The sequence below is a fragment of the Stomoxys calcitrans genome, chromosome 2 (genome assembly GCF_963082655.1).
Source record: "Stomoxys calcitrans chromosome 2, idStoCalc2.1, whole genome shotgun sequence".
Lineage (NCBI taxonomy): Eukaryota > Metazoa > Arthropoda > Insecta > Diptera > Muscidae > Stomoxys > Stomoxys calcitrans.
In genome coordinates this window covers 120,343,767-120,360,483 of record NC_081553.1, presented here as the reverse complement: position 1 = coordinate 120,360,483, position 16,717 = coordinate 120,343,767, and the positions used below count along the sequence as shown (strand labels likewise).

The window sequence follows — 16,717 nt, the reverse complement described above, 5'->3', positions numbered from 1 at the left end:
TTTGGAGGCTCCAGAAGTAAAATAAAGAAATCGATTTATATGGTAGCTGTATCAGGCTATAGACCGATTAAGACCATAATAAACACGTATGTTGATGATTGATGAGAGGATCCGTCGTACACAATTTCAACTAAATCGGATAATAATTGCGACCTCTAGAGGCTCAAGAACTCAAGATCCCAGATCGGTTTATATGGCAGCTATATCAGGTTATTAACCGCTTTGAACCCTATTTGGCACAGTTGTTAAAAATCATAATAAAATACATCATTCAAAATTTCAGACAAATCGGATAGGAATTGCGTCCACTAGAAGCTCAAGAAGTCAAGATCCAAGATCGGTTTCTATGACAGCTATATCAGTTTGGACCGATTTGAACCATACTTAGCACAGTTGTTGGATATCATAACAAAACATGTCATGAAAAATTTCACTCCAATCGCATAAGATTTGCGCCCTCTATAGGCTCAAGAAGTCAAGACCCAAGATCGGTTTATATGGCAGCTATATCAGGTTATCATCCGATTTGAACCATACTTGGTACAGTTGTGGGATATCATTACAAAAAAAAACACGTCGTGCAGAATTTCATTCCAATCGGATAAAAATTGCGCCCTCTAGAGGCACAAGAAGTCAAGACCCAAGATCGGTTTATATGGCAGCTATATCAAAACATGGACCGATTTAAAAACATGGCTAGCTTTACCCCTTCGAAAGTTAGCGTGCTTTCGACAGAGAGACGGACGGACATGTCTAGATCGACTTAATATGACATGAGGATCAGGAAAGGTTGGTCTTGAAGGAAACATAGGCTATATAATTTTTCGGTATTGGAAGGGGGACGGATTCTTCCCCTTATGCCAAAAATACAACTCAACATCAAAAGTAGACCGATCGGGACATTATAGGCATCAAATGTAAGGTATTGAAGAGTAGAATACGAATATAGTATTAAATTTTGAGTCTAAGTGCCCATCGAGCCGCCTCAACCCTAAAACTACCCCCAACAGACATATTGGACGTTAATTTCAATGTGGGGCTCAAATAAAAGGTATTCGGGAGAAGATTTCGAATCTGACATACAAAATCAAATCGAAGTATAGGGGGTCACACCACCTCTCAAAAACGCCATTAGACCCGTTAAGACTATATGATACTTGGCTGAACCGATTTTCTTAAAATTTTCATAGATTGTGTACGTTTGTCTGGAAGGAAACATAGGCTATTTATTTTTTCGATATCGGGTGGAGGCAGACCCTCCCCTTTTCTCGAAAAACGCCAACTATATCCGAAAGTGGTCCGATGGGCACAATAAGGGTATCAAATGAAAGGTATTGGAGACCAAAAACGAATATGGTATTCAAATTTTGGTCCAAGTACCAGCGGACCGCCCCAACGCAAAACTTATCTAAGCAGATATATTCGACGTTCCTATCAATATGGGACTCAAATGAAAAGTATTCGGTAAGGTTACAAATATGGCATATAAAATTAGGTCCAAGTAATGGGAGGTCGCCCCACCCCCACATACCCCCAAATGGGCATATGAGCCGACCAAGGCTATATGAAACTCAAATGAAAGGTATTTAGGAGTAGATAACGAATATGACATTAAAATTTGCGTACAAGACCAGGAGGCGCTTTTTCTCCTAAAAAGTACGTCAAATAGGTGATTTGACCATACAATATGGTACTCTAATGAAAGGTATTTGAGAGTAGAAAACGAATTTGATATCCAATTTTGGAGCCTTCCTTCCCTTCCTTCCAGGTTTCTTATCGTCGCCTCGATTATACCGGGATGGTATGGACTGCTCCCATCCTCAATCCATTCACCCATCGACTTGAGTCTCATAGCCGCAGTGGCTGTCTCACACTTAATCTGTATGTCAATAGGTCGGATATCTAGAATAATCTCCAGTGCCCTTGTGGCCGTGGCTCTCATCACTCCGCATATGCCAAGACAACATGTTCTCTGAACCTGTTGTATGGTCCTTATATTGCACTTTTTCTCCATAGCATTCCACCAAACTATTGAGGCGTAAGTAAGTATTGGTCTTATCACGCTCCTGTAGAGCCAGTGGACTAACCTCGAATACAGGCCCCAAAAAGCTTATAAGATTGTTTTCTCGGTTACACCCTAATATACAATAACATGTCGAAATTCCTTTTGAAAATACCTTTTTTCGCTTTATTGATTTGTCACTGCTAGAGCCATGCCAGCTGCTTACTCTGTTTTTGCCTCAGTTCGTTTTTGGGGGAAGTGCATTGGTCAGCATTTTTTTTCTTCAGAAAAACTCTTTAAAAATATTGATTTGCTGGCATAGCTTTTTTTCTACTTCTTGCCAAATTAAGGGTTTTCTTACATTTTATTTATATTTAAGTTTCTTTTTTTGATTTTTTTTTTCAATCAAAAAATTGTTTTCCTGCTTTAGGTTTACGAAATTGATTTGTTTATAAATATCATGGCATGGTATGGAAGTGTGACGAGTACTTCCCGGATGGCATGTTTAATGAAATCTAAACATTTCGAATGAAAATTTTTTTCCTTCTTGCTGTTGGCTGTTGGAATTTCTCGTATATGATTTGCCTACTGCTAGACCGATAGACAAACAGGCAGACAGCCTCGTTTTTTTTTAATAAAAGGCAATTTTCGACGTTGTTACATAGACATCGATTCTTTGGAAATGTAGTCAATTCTCTGGAAGAAGGAAAGGGAACATTAATTACATGTTGTGGTTATTGTTGGGATTTTTACAAAAACAACATCAACATTTGAAAATCATTAATAATGTTAAATAAACATATAAAACTTTGCTTGTTATGAAAACGCTTTTGTTTATATCATTGCATTGTAAATACATGCACCTTTCATGGCATGGCATGGCGTGATGACCAGTTTCTTAAAAGGGGTAAGATTAATGTTCTAAACACAATCCTATTATAAACCATAAGAAAAGTTGTAATAAAATTTGATAGAAAGATATTTTGGGGAAAATAAATTTACATTACATTTAACAACATGGCTAGCTTCTTCTTTTTGTATTAAATATGGGAAGGAAAGGCCTTTTAATATGCAATTCAAAAACTTTACTGGGTAAATATGATACGATTTTCCAAATATCTCAAAATATTCTTTAAGAAATGCAAACAGGAAAGATTTAACAACAATCCAGGTTTCGCACTTCCAGTGGTGTGAGAAATATACCATGATTGTCAATTATTTTATTAAACTAAGTGTTAAATCGCTCTGTTCTCTAACGTTGTAATGAGCAATTGAATTGCGCTCAAAAAATTTGACTCGTTTTATATCTTGTTTATCATATATCTTCGGTGTAAATTAATCCTTATTCCCTTTTTGTTAGAATAAACACTATTATTATACCAATTTTTTCTGATTTCTCGCCTTAATATATCATTAAAATCTTTTTCTTTCCTTTGATATTCAGTTTGATACTTTTCTTTGGCCTTTCTGAGTATTTTATTTTATTTCATTAAAATACCACAATCTGGCATCTCTATCTCTAAACCAACTCAGGCTGAATAACTCTTTTCACCTTACCAACACCATTGAGTTATTCACCTTTGCCAACATACATTGGATAAAACTTACACTCCTTTTAAAAGACACCCGCTCTCGGTATTGCTTATGCTCTTTGTCTCTCTCTCTCTCTCTTTCTCTCAACATTTTGCAATATGCACTCATACAAGAGATTGAGTTTTTTGTTTTGTTTATGTCGGTTATAACGTTATAACAAATGTGAATTAACATTTGCTGCTCTTGTTTACCTGTGTGCTACCGCATGCCTTTCACCTTCTTGTTGTTGTCGTCTGGCTGTTGCCGTTATTTCGACAGCCATATTGGATGCCATAATTGTTATTTGTAAGATTAGAAGAGTCTAGCACTATATACATAAATTTCGTTATACTCTATCGTATCCGTTAAAGGTATGCCGCCGGCCTCGTACAAACCAATTAATCACTTCGGCAAACCATCGCAAAAGGAGGCCATGAGGTGTATTAGGGATGTACTCGAATGATTTATTATTGTAATGATGGTGTATGTGCATGGCGTGTTAGACATGGAAACTTCCTGTACGGTGCTGTTACACAAAAAATAATGGTGGGAAATAAGGAACAAAGGATATGGTCATGTAAATTACACCATATAACTATGCAAATTGCGAAAGGAGTTCGTAGGAGTTTTTTTTTGTATAAATGTGGCCGATTTTTATATAATATGGGAATTATTATGCGCAAAATGTTAACAATTTACTACCTATATAAAAACTTTTTATTAAATATTTGGAAGTTTCTACCTTAAAAGTTTTTAATCATAAAAAAATAATTGGAGTTCAAAATTTATTTTTGTTTTTCAAAATTGATTGGAAAAATTTAACGGAAAAATATATAAACCAGAAAACTTTTGGTTGTTTCTCTTACGAGAAATAAGTTCGTGATCTTTGGTTCAAATCTTTAAAATTACGACAAAAACCATTTCAGTGTTTGCTCACGCGCCCTTTTCATAACCATGACGAGCCCTTACATGCATATTCGCCAGCTTTCCAGGAATCCAAGTCATGAACCCGGAGTCAACTTCCCTGCGCGTGGATCTCAAGCTCCCATGATCCCGACGCAGACCAGTCTTTGCACCTTCTGGAACTTATTGGTACCAGTCTTGCTCATTTCAGCCTTCCAGTATACCAGTGTCCCATATGTTAGTAGGGGTCTTATAATCGCTATGTATAACCAGTAAATCATCTTTGGGTCAACTACCCACTTCCTTCCGAACAACCTTCTGCAGAGTCAAAAGGCGAATAGTGCCATTGGTCGTTTTTCCTCCGCATTCCTCTTCCAGGAGGCCACTTTGGCAATGTGGTAATAATATCCTCTAATGACGCTGGTCGTCTGGTTTAAAATTCTGGTGAGAACGTCAAAAAACTTGCCAGCGGTGAATGTCTCATAAATGCTGGCGACATTTGTGAGGCATTTAACCTTAAAAAAGTTCCTCCTCAAAGAGAGGTCGCCCTTGGGCACGCCGTTCGGATTCCCTTATATCTTGCATTGGACAGCCCTCATTGATATGTAAGATGTTTGGCTTCTTTTTCTTAAAGGAATGGGCAAATTTGCATTTACATATATTATCTAAGACAGTTCCGAATCATAAAATAGGCTTAAGAATTTCGCCTCCTCGTATTTCTTGGGTTAATCGTCAAACCATCCTTTGTATCCCTTGTCGATAGTATCAGTATCGTCAGTGAACTCTCCATTCACTCGCTGTTCGCTGACAGGAATATGACTCGTATCTATAGCAGGACATCATTTGCACATTTGTTTAATGAGGCTTTCTTCTTGTCACCAGCCTTCCGACCACTCCATTTCACCAGCCTTCCGACCACTCCCATTGGGAGATATATGGGTGAACCCCTATACGGTCCAGAGCGCCGACTAACGATTCAGTATCCTTATTCGTAAAAGACCATTCGATATCTGAATGAACGCCATGTCGTATGACCGTTCCATAACTGAGAGGACGCCATGGCGTATTTCATCGGTTGGAGAAAAGTATCGGCTTTTCCCAAAACTTGGCATGGGCCCGTCTCCATCGACCTATACTTGAGGTATGTGTGTTGTGACCCACTGAAGTTCTCCTTACACCTTCAAGTCTATAAATATGGGCCTAAAATCGTTTCCAAGGGACTTCAGCAACAGCGTCAAAATGTTTCTCTTCAGTCCGGCTTATTTGATAGACTCGGCATCTACCAAATTTTTAACAAAATAAGCTAAAAAATGAGGGACTGGTTTTGACTTCTAAAACTTTTTATACCAACCACCATTGGATGGGGGAATACTAATCTAGTCATTCCGTTGGTAACACCTCGAAATATTCGTCTAAGACCCCATAAAGTATACATATTCTTGATCGTCTCAACGCTCTGAGTCGATTTAGCCATGTTCGTCTGTCCGTCTGTCGAAATCACGATAGCGGTCGAACGCGTGAAGGCCACCATAGCGCAGAGGTTAGCATGCCCGCCTATGACGCTGAACGCCTGGGTTCGAGTACTGGCGAGACCATCAAAAAAAAAAAAAATTCAACGGTGGGTTTCCCCTCCTAATGAAGGCAACATTTGTAAAAACATACTGAGTTTTGCCGTGCCGAATCTGGGGTAACCACCATCATGGATTCCGCAAAGAATATTTTGAAAAAATAAATTTAGTTGAAGGGCATAATTTTATCTAAGTCTTCCTTCTTCATTCCAAAACCCATTGAGCCAAAACTAAGCTTCGTCGCTCAATGGAAGAAGCCCGTGATGAACTTAACAGAGCACGCATTTTGATAATAAAACTCAATAATTTGCAAGAATGTTAGCGGAGACTACAGTAGCGCAGGGGTTAGCATGTCCGCCTATGATGCTGAACACCTGGGTTCGAATCCTGGCGAGACCATCAAACAAATTTTTTTCAACGGTGGTTTGCCCCTTCTAGTGCTGGCAACATTTGTGAGGTACTATGCCATGTAAAACTTCTCTCCAAAGAGGTGTCGCACTGCGGCACGCCGTTCGGACTCGTCTTTAAAAAGAAGGTCCCTTATCATTGAGCTTAAAACTTTAGTCGGGCTGCTCTAATTTATATGTGAGAAGTTTGTTCCTTGTCCTTAGTGGAATGTTCATGGGCAAAATTTGCATTTTTGGTCGAATGCGTAAAGCTAGCCGCATGAAATTTTGCACAGATGCTTAATATTGTTGTAGGTCTTTGGAGATTGTAAATGGGCAAATTAAAACAAGTCATGTAAATTATTAAGTGGATCAATTAATTTTTAATTAAAAATTGCAAATTTTTGAATTTATATCGCGTTTTTTATGTAACTTATCCGTTGAGGGTCAATAGTTTTTAAATCTCATTTTTTGGAAATAGTTGGAAATTAATTTTGAAAAATAAACATTGCCCGCAAAATCAGTTTTATTTTGAACTGATTACACCATTAGATTTTGAATTATTCACAAAGATAAAATCAGTTTATCTTCAGTTAACCCAATTAGCCCTAAAATATTTTGGGCCTTGACTAATGCTATCAGACAAAACATTCTGAAGACCCAGTAGTCACAATTCAGTTAGCTCTAAATCTAAATTTCATGCCTGCTACCCAAATATTTTTGGAAAAACATCAAAACAAAGCTAAAAAATTGCAAAACAACTATCCCGCCAAGATTTACCTGTTCCCAATTGCATTTGGGAAAATGGAAAACCATAAAAAAAATCTGAAAAAACTCAAAAATTTCAAGCTGATAAGTTGTTCGTCAAAAAAATAGAGAAAAAATAGAATTTTGCCAAACAAAGCCAAAAGGGTGCCATAAACAAAAACAGCAGAAACCACCAACAAGGCGCATGCAAGAGCCAGAAGTAATGTGCACAATGCTACCTGTGACTGAAAATTTCTTAAAAAATGGCAAAGTTTTTTGCACGCATAGCGCAAAAAAAACTACCTAAAATTAAAACAATTGTAAGATTTACAAGCATAAGACTAAACGTTTGGCCCATTACTGCTTCTCCCTGAAGCCGACGCGGAAACCCGCTGGGCCATACGGCTAGGCACGTCATGTTGTTTCAACGTCAATTGCATGACGACTGATTGTTCAAGATGCAAAGAAATGGGAAATGAATTTTTACCCTTTTTATGCCATGGTGGCAGACGAAATCAATGCTGGAAGTCTTCTAACCAGCCTGCCGGGGGAAAAAACGCAAAAGTCCAGGCAGCACTTGCTGAAAACATCAAACAAAAGGTGTTCGCTGCTCACACACTGAGTGAGTGAGTGCAGTGAGAAGGAAGCCAGCTGACTTAAAGAGATGTTTCGTTTTTCATTATTTCCCAAAGAAATTCATACTTTATACAAAAGGCTTGTCTAAACGAACCCGCTGGGCTGGGAAAAATCTTTGTGTTTATTTAATTTAAGCAAAAGCATAACAAAATATTATTACCCCCTTTTAAGGGTCTGATAATGCGTAATTTTGTTGGCTTTTTAGACATTTGGGAATTGCAGTTGGCATTGCCACAGGCATTACATTTAAGCGATTGACTTTGGGTATAGGCGCGAGTGCCTGTCTCTGCCTTTTTATAAAATCTAGACATTAAATAAATTAAAACGACAACAATGTCTCACAAATATCTTGTTATCATCATCATTATCATTTGCTGTTTCTTTTCAACGGTTTTTGTTTTTAATTTACCTCCTCATGTTAATTAATACCGTCTTCCATAATTTGCATATTTTTTGTCTCTCAAGCAGAAGTCATGACAACCAAAAAAGTAACCTACCAAAAAAAAAAAACAGAAAGAAAATACAAATTAAAATAAATACAACCAACACTAATTCTCCTTTGTTTTAACTTTTTTTTCTCTTTCTCTGCCTCTCTTTCAGGTCCAAATGGTTGCCCTCGTCGTCGCGGTCGTCAAACTTATACACGTTTCCAGACACTCGAATTGGAGAAAGAATTCCATTTCAATCATTACCTAACACGACGACGAAGAATCGAAATCGCCCATGCGCTGTGCTTGACAGAGCGACAGATAAAAATCTGGTTCCAGAATCGTCGCATGAAACTTAAAAAAGAGTTGCGGGCTGTCAAAGAGATCAATGAGCAGGTAAGTGTTGATGAGAGATACCATACCATAATACAAAAGGAAACGGAAATGTGTATGAAATACAATATCCAGGATAGTATATAAACTAGGGTTTCAAATTCTTGAAATTCGAAATGTATAGTTGATAGAAACTCTAGCGAAAAATACAGTAGTAAGAGCGTGCTAAGTTCGGCCGGGCCGAATCTTATTTACCATCCACCATTGATCGCATTTGTCGAGTTCTATGCGCGGTATCTCTTTTTAGACAAACAAAAGATAAAACAAAAGAATTGCTATGCTTATTGAATTGAGTGTTGGAGACCACAGAAGCAGTCTATGTGTAAAATTTCAGCGAAATCGAATAAGAATTGGGCCTTTTAGGGGCTCAAAAAGTAAAATAGGTAGATCGGTTTATAGGGGAGCTGTATCAGGCTGAAGACCGATTCAGACCATATTTGATATGTATGATGAAGGTCATGAAAGGATCCGTTGTACAAAATTTCTGCCAAATCGGATGAGTTCTATACCAATTTGCGCCATACTTAGCAAAGTTATTGGAAGTCAAAACAAAACACCTCCTGCAAAAATTCAGCCAAATCGGATAAAAATTGCGCACTCTATTGGCTCAAGATCGAAGATCGGTTTATATGACAGCTGTACCAGATTATGAACCCGATTTGAATCATACATAACACAATTGTAGGAAGTAATAGCAAACCACCACGTGCAAAATTTCAGTCAAATCGAACGAGAAACGCACCCTCTAGAGGCTCAAGAAATCAAGACCCAAGATCGGTTTATATGGCAGCTATATCAAAATATAGTCCGATTTGAACCATACTTAGAGCAGTTGTTGGAAGTGTTACCAAAACATTACGTGCAAAATTTCTGTCAAATCGGACGAGAAAAACGCCCTCTAGAGGCTTAAGAAGCCAAGACCCAAGATCGGTTTATATGTCAGCTATATCAAAACATGGACCGATTTGGCCCATTTACAATCCTAATCGACACTAATAAAAACTATTTGTGCAAAATTTCAAGCGGCTAGTTTTACTCCTTCGAAAGTTAGCGTGTTTTCGACAGATGCCCCTATCCTATGGTGGAAGCTATACAAACTGTGCCAAGTATGGCACAAATCGGTTTATAACCTGATGTAGCTCCCATATAAACCGATTTCGGTGGCACAATTTTTACCCGATATGGCTGCAATTTTGCATGAGATGTTTTGGTTTCTCCATTTAAAACTGTGCGAAGTATGGTACTAATCGTCCCATAAACTGATATAGCTCCTATTAAAACCGATCTCGGATATTGACTTCTGAGCCGCTATAGGGCGTAAATCATATCCAATTTGGCTGAAATTTTGCACCCTATGTTTTAGTTTTAACTCGAACTACTGTGCCAAGTATGATTCAAATCGGTTCATAATCTGATACAGCTCCCATACAAGCCCATCTCGGATCTTGACTTCTTGAGCCGCTAGAGCTCAATTATTATCCGTTTTGGCTGAAATTTCCATGAGATGGTTTGGTTTGACCACAACCTGATATAGCTCCAATATAAACCGATCTCCCGATTATACTTCTTGAGCCTCTAGAGCAGTGTTGGGCATATGTGATAATGCGTATAAGATTTCCTAGCCCTTGGGCTTATGTTCTTGTGCACGTACACAAAATGTGCAATAGTATGCGTGTAATTGCCCGCCAATGGTATAGAGGGAGCAAGTCTTATCGGATTTTGCTGAAATTATTACCCAAAATGGCTAAAATTTGCAGGTAGTGTTCTTTTACGACTTTCAATTTGGCTGAAAGTTAGAACAAAGACTTCTGGTATGATTTCCATCATTCATGCCAAGTATAATCGGAAAAGGTCCATAAATTGATATAGCTCTCATATGAACTGATTGCATTAGCCCCTAGTGGGAGGATACTATGTTCCATTTTCTCCATATTTTTTCGCTATTACCTTTTTTTTTTAGATAAAAGATTTAAAAGTAAAAAATCATAATGTTTGTATTTAGAAGGACATCCCCTCATTGCAAATTCTAATTTTGCCCATGAACATTCCACTCAGGAACAGAGGTAAACGTCTCACATATTAATGAGTGCAGTCCGATTTAAGTTTAAGCTCAATGATAAGGGGCCTCCGTTTTATAGCCGAGTCCGAACGCCGTGCCGCAGTGCGACACCTCTTTGGAGAGAAGTTTTACATGACATAGTACCTCACAAATGTCGCCAGCATTAGGAGGGGAAAACCACCACTGAAAATTTTTTCAGATGGTCTCACCAGGATTCGAAACCCGACATTCAGTGTCGTCGGCGGACATACTAACCTCTGCGCTATAGTGGCCTTCACATCCCCTCATTACTTTTGTAAATTTTTAGTAAAACTATTATTTTTATAACCACCACCGAAGGATGGGGGTATATTCATTTTGTCATTCCGTTTGCAACACATCGAAATATCCATTTCCGACCTATCTAGACATGTCCGTCCGTCTGTCCATCTGTCTGTTGAAATCACGCTACAGTCTTTAAAAATAGAGACATTGAGCTGACTATTATTTTTTTGTCCATAAGCAGGTTAAGTTCGAAGAGGGGCTATATCGGACTATATCTTGATATAGCCCCCATATAAATAGATCTATCCGCCGATTTAGGGTCTTTGGCCCATCAAAGCCACATTTATTATCCGATATTGCTGAAATTTGGGACAGTTAGTTGTGTTAGGCCCTTCAACATCCTTCGTCAATTTGGCCTAGATCGGTCCAGATTTGGATATAGCTGCCATATAGACCATCAGCCGGTTTTAGGTTTTGGGTTCATAAAAGGCTCATTTATTGTCCGATATAGTTGAAATTTGAGACAATGAGTTGTGTTAGGCTCTTTGACGTCCTTCTTCATTTTGGCTCAGATCGGTCCATATTCGAGCTGCCATATGGACCGATCTCTCGGTTTATGGTTTTGGGCCCATAAAAGGCGCATTTTTTGTCCGATTTCGCCGAAATTTGGGACAGTGCGTTGTGTAAGGCTCTTCGACATTTTTCTGCAACTTGTCCCAAATCGGTTCAGATTTAGATATAGCTGCCATATAGACCGATATCTCGATTTTAAGTCTTGGTCCCATAAAAGGCCCATTTATAATCCGATTTTACTGAAGTTTGACACAGTGACTTATATTAGGCTTTTCGACATACGTGTCGTATTTGGTTCAGATCGATTTATTTTTAGATATATCTGCTAAAAAGACCAATATTTGCTATACACAGTTGAACAATGATTTGTACTTATTAGTATTTGGTCCAAATCGAAACATATTTCGAAATAACTCCTATGGGACATGAGGAATGCAATTTTCACCGGATTTTGATGAAAGGTGGTTTACATATTTACCCGAGGTGGTGGGTATCCAAATTACGGCCCGGCCGAACTTTACGCGTTTTTATTTGTGTCATTGACATTTTTGTAGTGTTTCAAAAACATAGGTTTTCAACTTTGATAAGTCCTCTTATTATCCTTTTTAGTTCCTGCCAACACTTTTACTTGTGTTACTATTAATTGTATGCTTCATATTGTGCTTCCAGATAATAATGAATTAATATATAATCTATTTGCTTTACCAATTTTAGGCACGCCGCGATCGTGAGGAACAAGAAAAAATGAAAGCCCAAGAAGCCATGAAATCCGCCCAACAAAACAACAACAAAGTCCAACAGCAACAGCCCCAACAGCAGCAACACCATCAGCAGCAGCAACAACAACACCAACAGCATCAGGATCATCATTCGATCATAGCCCACAATCCCGGCCATTTGCATCATTCCGTTGTGGGGCAAAATGATCTCAAACTTGGCCTAGGCATGGGTGTTGGTGTAGGCGGTGGTTTGGGTGGTAATTTGGGCATGATGAGTGCGTTAGATAAGTCAAATCATGATCTGCTGAAAGCTGTCAGTAAAGTTAACTCATAAATCATCTAATTATTTTATAACTCGCCCTAACCAATCCCCTCCCTCCCCCCCCTCTCCTCAACACAGTAAACAGACATACATTTAATTCACCACCCCTCAAGCAGAAAATCTCCTCAACAGAGATCAGAATCTAAAAAAGAAAACAAAGTCAACAAAACAACAACAAAAAAGAATAAATCTCCCTGCTCCTCCCAAAACCCCCTAACCTACTTAAGTATGTAAGAAGTTTCTAATGATATATACATATAAATATAACTATATTATAATAATTATAAATATTATAATAATTATAAATAATTTAAACAAAACAACAAAAAAAAAACCCAAACATGGAGTAAAACCTTTAATAAGATGATAGAGACGATGATGAATGATAAAGAAAAACTAATGATAAATAGTTGCAACAAAATACGTAAAACTTTACATAGTAATTTTAGTTGTGTAAGAAACAAACGAAATATGAAAAAAAAAAACTTATAACTAAAGAAAAACAAAACAAAAGAAAAAATTTGCAAAAATCTCTATAAATATTTAATTGAAAAACAAAACAAAAAAAATATGATAAAGATGGAAAAAAACTATTTACATTTTATATAATAAATAAAAAAAGGAATAATATACCATATACTTAACTATATTATATATATACATGCATAAACAGCAAACAAGAAATCCCAGAAAAGTAATCCTACATACTTATATACATACTACTTATATATACAACATCAAAAAAAGAAAAAAAAGTAAACATCAATCAAATCAATATACATTTACATACGTACATGTCGAATACCCCCAACTCCCCCTTAAAATATTTTAAATATTTTTGTTTTATTTAAAAAAAAATGCTCCCAGATCTGAACTCCTTTGCAATGTAAACGCAATAATCTGGAATATCCATACTAGTGCACACACACACACAGTCCCTGTTCATCCTCTTTGTTTGTTAACATTTGTTTTATCTCTGTTCTCTTTGTATTCTGGCTGTAGCCGGAAATGCAGTGCATTTTCGTTTACAGTTTTTAAGTATTTCCTAACACTACCCCTATCTAGCTCTCTTTCTTTTTCCTTCCCCATGTCACCTGCCCTTTCTCTTTCGTCTTGTATTTTTGTTATTTAAGTTAATTGAAATTTTCTTGTGAATGAAGTAAAACAAAAAAAATAATTTCAAATTGTTTTCGTTTAAAACTCTTTTTTTTTTTAGAATTATTTAGCCTGGATCTTTATAATAATTTTTAATATTATTATTGCTTCGAAATTTGTTTTGTTAATACCTATTAATTTAGTTTAAATTGAAGAAGATGAAGATGAAAAAAAAAAGAAAACTATGTGAAAAGAAAGAGAATTTTTTGTAAAAAGGTTTCTTTTACTTATTCTTAAGAATAATTGTATAATTTTTTTCCACCCGCCCAAATCCTTCTCAACTCCTACTCCTTGAAACTTTATGCCATATTTTAGAAAATTATTTTAATTTTTTAATGATTAAATTTAATGACAAAAAAACAAAGTATTGTTTTTATTCAACACTCTTACACGGTGGGGCAAAATCGTTGTTTTCTTTTTGTTTGGGGAATTTTAAGAAGTGATATTTTTGTTAATGAAGTATAAAAATCATTTGTTGTTGTATTTTTGCTAGGCTTTGTATTAAAATAATTAAAATTTAATAATGAGTACTCTCGTCGTACAAAATTCCAACTTGGCTTCGTAAGCTGCAGGGCTAAATCAGTTATTCTCCCAAATATTCAACACAAAGTATAAGTATATAGGGTGACCCACGATGCAGTTGGGAAACCCGCGAAAACGGTCCCATATAATTGGTGTAAAAAATTATGATCGCCAAATTTTTGCCAGTTATCTCCTTCGGAGACCTCAATTACCGAAATATTATTGCGAATTTTAATTGGATGACCTAAGAAAGGTTACGCCATTGATTGTGAACCCTATCGAAAAGCTATTCCGCTTATATCGAAAAATTATTCCGGTTAATGATAGAGCATTACTTCACTCATTTGGTTTCCGCGGCTGTACTTGTTTTACCCCAATGCTGTTTTCTCCCCGAATCTAGTGCTTCATTTTGAAACATGGGAAACGTCAACCTTACTCTGGGATATCCTATTGATTATCTGTCAATAGCACACTAAGGTTAGGTTAGGTTGAAAAGAGGGTGCAGATATTAATCCGCCCCATGAACCTATGGACATACACCTAAGCCAGTAATTGGTTTGTAGTGCGCTCTAAAATCTATAAAGTAACCTCTAAAAAGAAAATTTTAAGTTAGGAATTCCGTGCTACTTACAATTGTTCTCAATGCCACTCCCTTGGTTCATGTCTGATATTGTATCTCCACCTAAGTACCGGTATTTTTTGTACGCGAAAGCCGGGCAAGGACAAAGGAAATGCTCCAACGTCTCATCATCTTCCTCTACACGTCTCATCATCTTCCCCTACACATGCTATCACTTGCCGCACCGATTTTACATAAGTGAGCTCGTAGTCCTATGTGTTCCGTTATGATTTTTGCAAATTTTTTCCATTAACATTCCCCTAAGGAACAGGGGCAAACTTCTCAAATATCAATGAGTGCAGTCCGATTCAAGTTTTAAGCTCAATGATAAGGGTCCTCCTTTTTATAGCCGAGTCCGAACGGCGTGCCACAGTGCGACACATCTTTGGAGAGAAGTTTTAAATGGCATAGTACCTCACAAATGTTGTCAGCATTAGGAGGGAAAACCACCACTGACAAATTTTTTCTGAGCGTTCAGCGTCATAGGCGAACATGCTAACCTGTGCGCTACGGTGGCCTCCTCTGTTATGATACCAATCGCTCCTCAAAGAAAAAAATAAATATATTGGGTTGCCCAAAAAGTAATTGCGGATTTTTTAAAAGAAAGTAAATGCATTTTTAATAACGCTTAGAATGAACTTTAATCAAATATACTTTTTTTACACTTTTTTTCTAAAGCAAGCTAAAAGTAACAGCTGATAACTGATAGAAGAAAGAATGCAATTACAGAGTCACAAGCTGTGAAAAAATTTGTCAACGCCGACTATATGAAAAAATCGGAATTACTTTTTGGGCAACCCAATATATTCGTGTCTCGGAATAGGTACTACCTATTACAAAACAAATTTTAAAGCCTTTTGGAGTAGGCTAGAAATGGACTCTAAAGACTCAACATCTGCGGTGGTGGCGTCAGACCGCAGCATGTTGTCCTCCTATAGGTGTGAGTGCCTTCGCACCTGTAGTCAAGAGTAATGTTTCAAGCGCACAACTATTCGTCAGACTAATAAATGAGGAAGGGACGGATAAACCAGAGGGATGCACAGTTCGTCCCCAGCCTTTAAGTAAAGGTGGAGTTTCTGACTCGGATTCAGACAGCGACCGTGTCAATGAAACAGTCATCGCAGCCGAATCGAGAGATGAGGGCTTCGGGATGACAGCAGAAGTGAGCAATGGCTTTGCTAAGCTCACAAGCAGACCGAGAAATCGATCCGGTGCACGACGAAGGAGACAGAGCAGTATGTACCGTCAGCGTAATCGAGCAAAAGTGCAGGATGCTGGAAGGAATAGAACAGACATTCCAAGCACTTCTACGAAAGCTGGAAAAAGAATCAGATCTCCCGAAGAGCATAACACTGCTAAAATACTGAAGAAGAAAAAGAGCTCCCCGCTTTCAAGTACTCTGGGAAAAACAAGCCAGCCATCCCTCAATGGAGACTCCGGACTGTGTCCTTCTGAGGTGGACAAAGTTGGAACAGGAACGAAAGAAGTGCGCACGGCCCCTGAGTCTTCATGGAGGACTGTGACTTCCAAAAAGAGGTCACAGCCATCACGAAAGAGGAAGATGGTCGCTGAGAATGGTAAGGAGCCGCCCTCTTACGCCAGAGTGGCAAGGAGGCACAACAGAGATGAGCTGACTTATGCAGTCATCAATATCAGCTGTGCATCCGGTAGGATTCCACCAGATCATCGGTCCCAAGTGGAGGATCTGGTTAACGATCGGATTTTTGAACATGTGTGGAACACCCATACAAATGATGAGCTGCGAGTTAAGAGGGGACTTTTTATGCTGTGTTTTGCGTCGGCGGAATGTATTGATACCATCAAACAGCTCGTCAGAAGTATTCACGCT

At 37.8% G+C, this 16,717-nt stretch overlaps 1 protein-coding gene across 3 annotated transcripts in view; it reads left to right on the top strand.

The window, feature by feature from the left end:
• The window catches only part of LOC106085868 (homeobox protein abdominal-A), a 109,314-nt gene extending 96,451 nt beyond the window's left edge, over positions 1-12,863 (top strand). For 2 of the 3 annotated variants that reach the window (XM_013250312.2, XM_013250310.2), the window contains 2 exons: positions 8,415-8,638; positions 12,246-12,863. In XM_013250312.2, coding sequence (XP_013105766.2) covers positions 8,415-8,638; positions 12,246-12,584 — 563 coding nt within the window. In that variant the 3' untranslated portion in view covers positions 12,585-12,863. The remainder of the gene's footprint in view (positions 1-8,414; positions 8,639-12,245) is intronic. The other variant, XM_013250313.2, reaches the window with a different exon arrangement.
• The last annotated feature ends 3,854 nt before the right edge of the window (positions 12,864-16,717 follow it).